The sequence below is a fragment of the Cibotium barometz genome, chromosome 52 (assembly GCF_041138505.1).
Source record: "Cibotium barometz isolate CiBa-2024 chromosome 52, ASM4113850v1, whole genome shotgun sequence".
Lineage (NCBI taxonomy): Eukaryota > Viridiplantae > Streptophyta > Polypodiopsida > Cyatheales > Cibotiaceae > Cibotium > Cibotium barometz.
The window spans coordinates 1,024,738-1,034,165 of NC_141097.1; the positions used below are offsets into that span (position 1 = coordinate 1,024,738).

The 9,428-nt window shown below is 44.2% G+C and overlaps 1 protein-coding gene across 2 annotated transcripts; it reads right to left on the bottom strand.

Moving 5' to 3' along the window:
- Window positions 1-3,015: 3,015 nt before the first annotated feature.
- LOC147608657 (phospholipid-transporting ATPase 1-like) lies at window positions 3,016-8,966 on the bottom strand. 2 transcript variants are annotated; one of them, XR_015264312.1, is made up of 7 exons: window positions 6,598-8,957; window positions 6,125-6,476; window positions 5,124-6,006; window positions 4,798-4,921; window positions 4,575-4,673; window positions 3,807-4,274; window positions 3,016-3,707 (listed from the first exon to the last, which is right to left on the bottom strand). XR_015264312.1 is itself a non-coding variant. In XM_086788243.1 (7 exons), the coding sequence occupies exons 1-7, from the start codon at window positions 8,471-8,473 to the stop codon at window positions 3,548-3,550; spliced, it is 4,083 nt and encodes a 1,360-aa protein (XP_086644369.1). In that variant the 5' UTR covers window positions 8,474-8,966; the 3' UTR covers window positions 3,016-3,547. The 2 variants fall into 2 exon arrangements, 1 of the variants encoding a protein (XP_086644369.1); XM_086788243.1 differs by having other exon boundaries at window positions 4,454-4,673; window positions 6,598-8,966.
- Between the last annotated feature and the right edge of the window lie 462 nt (window positions 8,967-9,428).

A 9,428-nucleotide genomic window follows, 5' to 3' on the forward strand; every position in this document is an offset into this window, starting at 1 on the left:
ATGTATATTAAGTTCATAGACTTTTTTTATTTGACATTAAGTAAGGCCGCCTTATATGTTCCAACGGAGTGGTTAGTAGCCATCGAAGCTCCCTTTACAGGAGCACATTGTATCACTTCAATCATAGAGTATTCTTCTCTATCTGTGTTATTATGCAATTTAAGTTTAAAGTTTTGCGATGTGACAGATCCTACTTCTTGTAAGTATTCTCTTGTATAATCACACGTTGTATCTTCTTACATATCATCGTAACGTTTCACCACTACAGAGGTTACATAGGTGACACTACTAGACCAATATTTAGCATCTGGAGCATGTTTACGACTAGAGGAGTGTAACCCTTAACAATCCACCTCAAAGTTACAAAAGCGTGTTTTCTTAGTGATTGACAAGAATAGAAAGAAGAGAGAGAAGAATTCTATTCATCTATTTTTAGATGACATATTTACAAATGTCCTATAGAAAATTAGGGTTGCAAAAGCTTAGATGGGTGGAAGTGAAGATTAAGCATCATGATAACAAGATGACGAATGATAAGTGAGATTAACACGAGAGAGAGATAAAGTTGCACACAAGTGGGCATAAGCAAATGACAAAAAGACTTAGTTACTTTCCTATTAGAAAAATGACCTTTATATAGGCACCAAAAGGCTACATCAAAAGACTCCATGTGGAATAAATAACATGACCAAAATTTGAGAACCCTAGCTCACCTCCACGACATGGATGATTATTTGCCTTTCTCCAACACTCCTCAATAATTATCCACAACAACAAGGCTTATTTGGATAAACCAAGCACACTTTTTGCTTTGGTTTCACCAACTTTACCAAACAAGAAGTACTCTAGATATTAGACAAACAACAAGGCCTATTTGAATATACCAAGCACACTTTTGACTTTGGTTTCACCCAACTTCAACAAACAAGGAGTACATCAAACAACTTGAACAGACAAGGAGTAGGGAGAACTAAGGGTGGCCAAGAACACACAATCCATTCAAAGGCACATTCATAAACTTCAACAAAGTTGGCCTCTTTAAAGGCCTGATTTGATAATGACTTTTTGTTGAGTTCTTCTCTTCAATGAACTTCACAACTTCATTTGTTGATGTAGACTTGCCGTTGTTGGCCTTTGTTTGGTTCTTTTTCTTAAGCTCTTGGCCCGATTGTGAGTGAAGTCAATTTTTGTGCTTCTCTAAAAAAGTGCGTCGTTTTGCCGCCTGTACAATGCACATCAAGATGAGTCCTTCAAAATGGGATAGAGCTATGAAAGAGCTCCGTTTTAATAAAATTTAGTTGAGTATGGAGGGAGACAAAAGCATTTTAGTGACAAGAGAAGGGATTAATAAGAAGCTAATATGATATTAAGCAAATGTTAATGATGAGGTTAGTGATGCCTAATAAGGGCTAGGGTTGGGATGAACATGATTCTGATATCATATAGGAAAGTAGGATTGCAGAAGCTAAAGTGGGAGGAAGTCAAGATTAAGCATCATGTTTAACAAGATGACAAATGATAAGGTGGGAGGAAGTAAAGATTAAGCATCATGATTAACAAAATGACAAATGATAAGTTTATCTAAGACTAGTCACATGCAAAAGCATTAATTATATAAGTTTATCTAAGACTATAGTCACGTGCAAAAGCATTAATCATACTTTAACAATGCTACCTATGTGGTGGACATTGAGAGAGGGGAGAGGAGAGAGACAAGACACCTGATTGCCCCCAAAACCCCCCACCTTTTGTTGTATTTGCTTATATTAAGGAAAGGAACTTTTTGTATACCTTTCTACTATCTTGATATGGGCATCCTAGCTCCTGCTTCATCCAGGCAGTTGTCTATTGCCCTGTAGTTGGACTAATAAGCTGACAGACGTCTGTACACACCTCAACTCCAACTAGTTTCCAAAATTATGAGGATTGACACACAGAAGATTGCCTAAACCTACCAGATCCTACCCTCATAAAGACCAACCTAACATGTCCTTGGACGGGCTCACATCGGGCTCAGTGCTCATCAATTAACCCAAAACTAAAGCATAATGATGATTAGTATGTACACGAGGCATCCAAGTGCGAGATGAACCCAAAAGTAAAGCATAATGATGATTAATATGTACACAAGGCATCCAAGTGCGAGATGCACGCAATGTTCGGGAAACAATTTTGAGTGAACCTGCCATGAATCCTTCTCACCATGGGTTGAAGAGGAAAACCATGGTGAGAAAAGGAAAAAGCAAATTTGAACAAGCATTTTCTTCATAGTTTCATCCGATGACTACTATTTTTTGAAAAAAATTGACAAGAAATTTCTCCTCTGAAGATGAAGGCTCTAGGATGAAGCGACCCCTCTTTTCCTGAAGCCTGGATGCACATGACCCCTCTTTTCTTGAAGCCTGGATGCACATGACGACTACCTTTTAAACCAGGACTAAGTTTCGATTACCAAACATGGTTGGCTAATTTGACATTTGAAAGCATACAAAACACACTTGCCCTCAGCAATTAAGATGACTTGCAAATCTATACTGCATAACAAACACTTTGATTTTATCCTGGTTGCCAGAGGCTTTATTATTTATTCTAACCTAAAGAGCACAAAGACCTGACACAGAAGAGCTGGAGTTGTATTTACCAGGGGTTGAGGAAAGGTCCTGAACAGCAAAAGCTGCAAGACTAGCACTTCACTGCTGCTTTGGGCTGATGTTGGTCCAGGAAGCATAATGCAGTTTGTCAAATACAATAGCAGGATAAAGTCACCTGCCTTATGACATCAGCCTTAGTGGAAACCACAGCCAACAACAATTATCCTAGTCCATCCTTGGTAGCCTTGACTGTATGCCTGTCCATGTAGCACTTTCATCTCTCTTACAAAAATGGTTTCTTTGAAGAGGAAAGCACCCACATGCAAAAGACACGCTACCCACATGCAGAAGACACGCTATGCAAATGCATGATTACAATATAGTTCCCACTTGAGAAAGCATAGACATGAATCCCTCTGTATACTGAATGGACCAAGTTTCAACTTCTTAAAATATTCCAATGTGAGAATTTTGGGAGCTTGCAAATCAACTCCATACAAATATACAATTTCGAGCCTTGACTATACAAGCAGCAGCCTTGTAGTTACAATCATGGCAGCCAATGCAAACTCCGTGGGCTTTCCTGTGCATGCAGGTCAGTAAGTATGCTGCTTATTTGATATGAAACCATTCCAAGTGGATTGGATCTAACAATGTAGTTAAATAATAAAGAATACATTCAAAGAGCAAGCACCTAGGCTTCACTGTACCTGCGTCTGAGGTCATGATATGAAAGAAAGATCATCCTCCCCTGTGCTTCCATCTTTCTTACAAAACTTTTATGGTGAAAGGGAAGTCAGGAGAGAATTAAAATTTATTTAATTTTCAAAAAACCCTCCTCTCAACTGCTTCAACAACTGCACCTTGGAGCATGATACCAAAAAAGCCTCAGCCTCTTGCTTATGTGTTTCAAAACTTGTGTGGTGAGATGGATCCACAAGTAGTGATAAGAATCATTAAGTCTTCAAAATTTCCTCCTCTCTAACTACTTGAACATCTGATGGATGAAACCTCTGCTTCACTACCTTGATGATAAACCGTGGAAGCAATGCTAAGCCTATTATCAACAAGATGTCAAGCCAGTAGCAAGCTGTCGAGGCAACGTGAAAAATCACCCTGCGAAAGATCCAGGCAGTTTTAGTATGATGGTAAGCTCTGAAACCAAACTAAGTCATACAACACTTTGTCAAGCACAGACATAGAATGCAACCTTACCCATAATGAACCAGAGAGGTGTCATCAGTGAGTCTATCAAGGACAATGAGACAAATATATGTTGCAGCTATAGAGCCCCAAATGGCAAGGTGAGAAATCCATGTAAAATTTTCAATATCCATGGCAAGATGTATATTGACCAAAACCACAACTGATATCGTCCAAACGCTACCAATACTCCATATGTCGACAGTGCTATGCATGTAGGTTAGGATGGGCACATAGAAAACGACCAGACTTTGCCATAGGGTATCCAACATTGTCAGCCAGAAGAGAGGCTTATTATAGCTATCATCATGCTGTCCACCCTTGTAAAGGCCTGGGTATCTCAACAAAGTGGCAGGAGCAAGATCTCTGTCCAATATCGCCACAATAATTGTGGGGACCGATGTATAAATTACAGAGTACAGCACAAGACTCCATTCCGTTATAGCAGGGGAAGTAGAGTAGGCCGTGTACAGTATGTACCTGAAAAGAGCAAATTTTCAATTAATGGAAAAAGACATCGTTCTTAGATAGCACAGAGAATGTGTTGAGAAAAAATGACAGCAGAGTTTGATAAATAATCATTGAGAAGCGTTCCCTTCCACAAATAAAAAAACATTCTGCCTGGTGCAAATATGAGAAACATCCTAATGCAGGCTTACCAAAACAAGAGCATTACAAAGGCAGCATTGCGATAGAAGTTGTAAAGCACCATAGAACCCAGGCGCCTGTAGTTCAAATGACCGTGAACAAGCAGCAGACGTCTTAAGAATCTAAACTGACCCATGGCAAAATCTGATGCCAGCACAGCTTGTCGTCCTTCTTGACCACTGATGCCGACTCCTACATCAGCCATCTGAATCATAGAGACATCATTTGCCCCTGCAATGAGCCATTCTGTATGAGAGAAGCCCTTGGAATTAAATCATATACAGTGTTACAAGATGTTGAAACCTCTTCCAAATCTTAAAGCCAATGGCCTGCTCTAAAATAAATACACCCTTACCATCTCCGATTGCTAACGTCATCTCTTTGGATTTATGCTTAACTAAGGACACAATCCCAGCTTTTTGCAATGGTGCAACACGACAGCAAATTACCACTTGGCATGCTGTTGCCAGATCAAACAGCTGCATATCACCATTGGCATGTTACTGACACTCATCACCACAGCTTAGACGGGCCTTTTTAATGCAGTCACAAAAAAACACTAAGAACTGAAAACTAAGGCAAGCCAAGTAATCAGTCAAATTATTTACTGTCCACCTTGTACAGCGAAGACTGAAAACTGACCTCATACGGCCAAGTTGAAAACGGAAAAGAAAGCAGTACCTCTTGCTCCAAATCCTCCTCAAGGGCATGGACAAGACTGTTGCCATCAATAATAAGTGCCAGAGCGCGCGCACTTTGAGAGTTGCCTAATTCTCTTTGAATAGTTTTGGAACCACCAGAAAAAGAATTGGACTTCATCAATTGTGATGGAGATGAAGATATGATCTTCCCTGCTGAGAACTCAATTGACCTATTCACATCACTCTGACGCCCCCCGCTTATAGCATCAAAGCTCCTCTGAACGCTCAGGAGGGTCCCTCTCTTATTAGTGGGCAGCACATAAGCCACCTTAGCATTTTTTAATGCATCACGACAGCTCTCCTTTTCACTTTCATTTATGATTATTTGTTTCATGTCATTGGTGAGCAGTGCACAGGAAAACCCAATGGATATTGCAGTCTCCTGCTTGTCTCCAGTCAACACCCAAACTTTTATTCCAGCCTCGCGAAGTGTAGCAATGGCCTCTGGGACACCAATCTGTAGTTTATCCTCAATCCCTGCTGCTCCAAGAAGAACAAGGTCTTTCTCAATAACTTGAGAAGCCTCATGAAGCAACTCCATCCTATCTGCCAAAGAAGCATTTGCCCTCTCATACAGTCTTTGCCAGTTCTTTAAGTCGGCAGTGCTGAGATCCCTGGCTGCAATCACCAGAGTCCGAAGTCCTCCTTTAGAATATAGATCTACATGCATTTGTGTATTAAATATGATCTGAGCTTGGCGCTCTTCCTCTTTCTGTGTGGTTTTCTCTGTCAGTGCGAGCTTCTGCAGCACACAACTATCTGCGCCTTTAACCAGCACCTTAACCGAACCATCTGGACACTGGAGGATCACTGACATGCACTTTCTAGCACTGTCGAATTCATGCAAGCCCAGAACTTCAAACCTTTTTTACAACAGCCACAAACGCAAACAATCAGCCTAAATGACTAAGCATGCGCTACCACTTCATTGCAAAGCCCTTGGCAGGGCAGTGGCACAGCATGGATTGGCAGATATATTACCTCAGTATTTCGCCAAGCACATTGATGACAATATAGTTGGAAGTCCGCACCAAGAGTGTATATCCATACAAGGCGGCTGCCGACACAAGAGCTTGCTCATCAGGAGATTCCCCTTGGTATTCCACTAAGCAAGTCCCCTCATCTGCTGCAAGAGCTACCTCCATCTCCAACGTGCCCGAAGATGTCAGATTCACCTTGGTTGGAACAACTGTGTTACAAGCTGCAAGAGTCAGCAGGTAGTCATGCACTGCCTTTCTTTCTAAGCCCTTGTTGGAATCCTGTAGAATCCGCACAAGATGAGGATCCACTCGCACTCCAGCTTTGGGTTTCCAAGTTAAACTGCCCAACACCTCTGCACATTGAAGAATAATTCCACATCAGGGGCCTGCATCTTTGACAGCCAAATGCACTTGCACACCAAAAGTAATGAACAATACAAGGCAACATGAACTGCTAGACTCAGCTATACGCACCATTTACAAGCTGCCTGTCTTGAGGCCCAAGAGAATCCTCAAGATCTTCAGCTGGCTCTGGATAGCTGTAGTTTTCCCCAAATATGCTTGCACTACGGAATTCCATTTTGTTTTCTGTCAAGGTGCCTGTCTTATCTGAAAAGACATACTTGATTTGCCCAAGATCCTCATTGATGCTAAGGGATCTGCACTGAAGCCGAGTATCTGACTCACTGTGATACATTTCTGCATCGCGAATCATGAAATACGACTGTCCTAGACGAACCAACTCCATAGATATGTATAAAGAGATGGGTATCATGATCTGGAAAGAAATCAAACAACTCAGAAAGGCAAAAATGGCTTCTCCTACCTTACCGTAGTAACCATAGTAATTGTCATGAGTTCCTCCATAGTAAGGAAGCTCATGCAACTGTTCCCCGTGCCTCTTCAGCCACAGGCCCATCCCCAGACCCCCAATGAAACAAGTGACAAAAAGGAACAGCGACAACCATAATGTCTCCCTGTTCATGTTATGCTCCAGTCGGCTCCTCTTTGATTGAGCCCCTGCACTGTTAAGCATCACCTTGGTCTCCTGACCTGCATACACTGCCACCCCTATTGCCCAAGACGTGTTTTTGAGCTCGCAACCCCGAAGAATGATATTGGTGGGGCCGAGGGGTAGCTGCTTGCCATCTAACTCTGCATATGCAGTGAATCCGTAGATATTTCTGTTGGGTTTCTCACATATAACCCTACCAGTGATGGGGTGGGATTCCACCTGCTTGTCTGCCATCTCTAGTCGGGCATACCTGGTTTTCAGGTTGGACTCCCCATCTAGATTGATGGTTTGAACGTAAGCCACACCATTAGGATCACTCGTCCTAAGAAGCACCAGGTCACAGGGTATGGTCTCGTTTGCCTGGATTTTCACCAATTCCCCTACCAATACGTGTTTCCAGGGCTTGGGTGCGTACTGCCCCCCCTCGTTGAGCACCAAAACCAACCTGTTATTTTCTTTCATGTCTGATCTATGGCGGCGCCAATCCTCGTAGCCATCCTTGAACGCAGTGATGACCAGTACGAAGAGGAGGGGCAAGAGGGATGCGGTTCTTCCAAAGACTGCCAGCTGAGGGATCTGATTGAGGCATAGAAGGAAGAGAAAGTATATGTACGCTATGCGATGGAACTGCTCGAAAAGGTTCTTGGGCAGGAACGAGAGCACGGTGTATTTGCTGGTGCGCACCTTGTTGCCTGCATACTCGTACCTGTCGTTGCTCTTCTCTGGGTTGTTGATGAAAATGACGCGCCGGTCAGGGTCTCTTCGTCCGCTCCCGAGAAGAGAGCCGGAGCGGAACTCTGAGGAACGGCGAGACCAGTCACCGCTGTGGGGGGCTGCGATTGCACCTGGGTCGACTAGGGTACCGTAATGACAAGACCGTGCTGTATTGCCCGAGGAAGATGACAGCTCCACCACGGACTGGTCCACCGGCGTAGCTCCTTCAACACCGCCCTGCTGGCTCAAGAAGGAGAGAAGCGTGTGCCCGGCGGATGTGGAGCTCTGGAAGTGCCTCTCCTGAGCGCGGGGCCGCTCGTGCGTGGATTTGGAAGGTCGAAGTGACTGGAATTTGAGGTCGGGCGGCTCGCTGCTCCAACCGCCCGACGAGGAAGAGAGCGGACCAGTGCGGCTGTCTGAAGCGGCAGGCGGCGGCGGCGGCGGCGGCGGCAGGGCAGGTGGGCCAGGCAACGGGGCGGGTTCAGACGGGAAATTTAATATAGGAGGGGGGTTTGGGTGCAGACAGTTGAAACCGTTGCCGGCGGCAGCAGGAGGAGACGCAGGGGAAGGCAAACTGGAAGACGGAGACGGGAGGAGAAGAGGGTTGTGGGAAAAAGACATCGAAGCGCGGGGAGAAATAGAGGGCGGGAATGAGGTGGGATCAGGGGGAGGCGGCGTTGGTGGTGATGATGTAGGAGGCGGCGGGAGGCCGTCCTTCGATCACTTCTCCTAAGTCCGCCGCCTCCTGTGGGCGGAAGATGATGAAAAACAGGAAGTGGCAGCAGGAGGCATGCGAACTCTTGGGGGCCGCCATCAGCTCATGAAGCCAAGGCTGGTGCAGGGGCTGGTCTGGAGGGAGATCGTGCGCACTTTGGAATGAGGATGGCTACGGTTGTGTGTTAGCAGACCACAGTCACTACTAGACGGCCTCCTCCCTATCCTCCCAAAGCATTAAACAGAAGAACAGATTAAGCAGCATGCAATTGGAGTAAGGGGAAGGCCAAATCTGTGTAAGGATTATATTAAACAGAAGAACAACAGAAGCATGCAATTGGAATAAGGGAAAGGCTGGAGTGGGATTAAACGAAGCATGCAATGTAGAGTGAATCTAGGCAAGAGCTGCACATTGGCAACGGAGCAAAGTAGACGTTGGTCAAAAAGCGAACGTGGCCTCTCTTCCTCGGGCCTCAATGCAAGCTGCCAACCTCGCCCCTGACTTTCTGGCCTGCTTTCGGGCCCATTGCGCCCGCCAAATTTAGCCGCCGTGACAACAAGCAGACCTGAAATCATGCATTTTGCGTGTTGCCATGTTCCCCCAATTTTGCCATAAAATTTTACTCTTTTAAAAAAAAGCCCTATTTTCAAAAATTCCTTTAGTGTGGCCTTCTAAAAGAAATCCTGAGTACTATTTTACCCTTCAAATAAAAAAATAGGGTCACCCTTCAAATTTGAGGCCTTCTCCCGCTTAAGGGTTATCAAAAATCTTAGGTATTTTTGACCTGTCATGTTAAGGCCTTAGTGTTCACTTGAGGTTTTTGGCTTCTCAAGTTTTCAAGGCACAATAAAATGGCTAGGG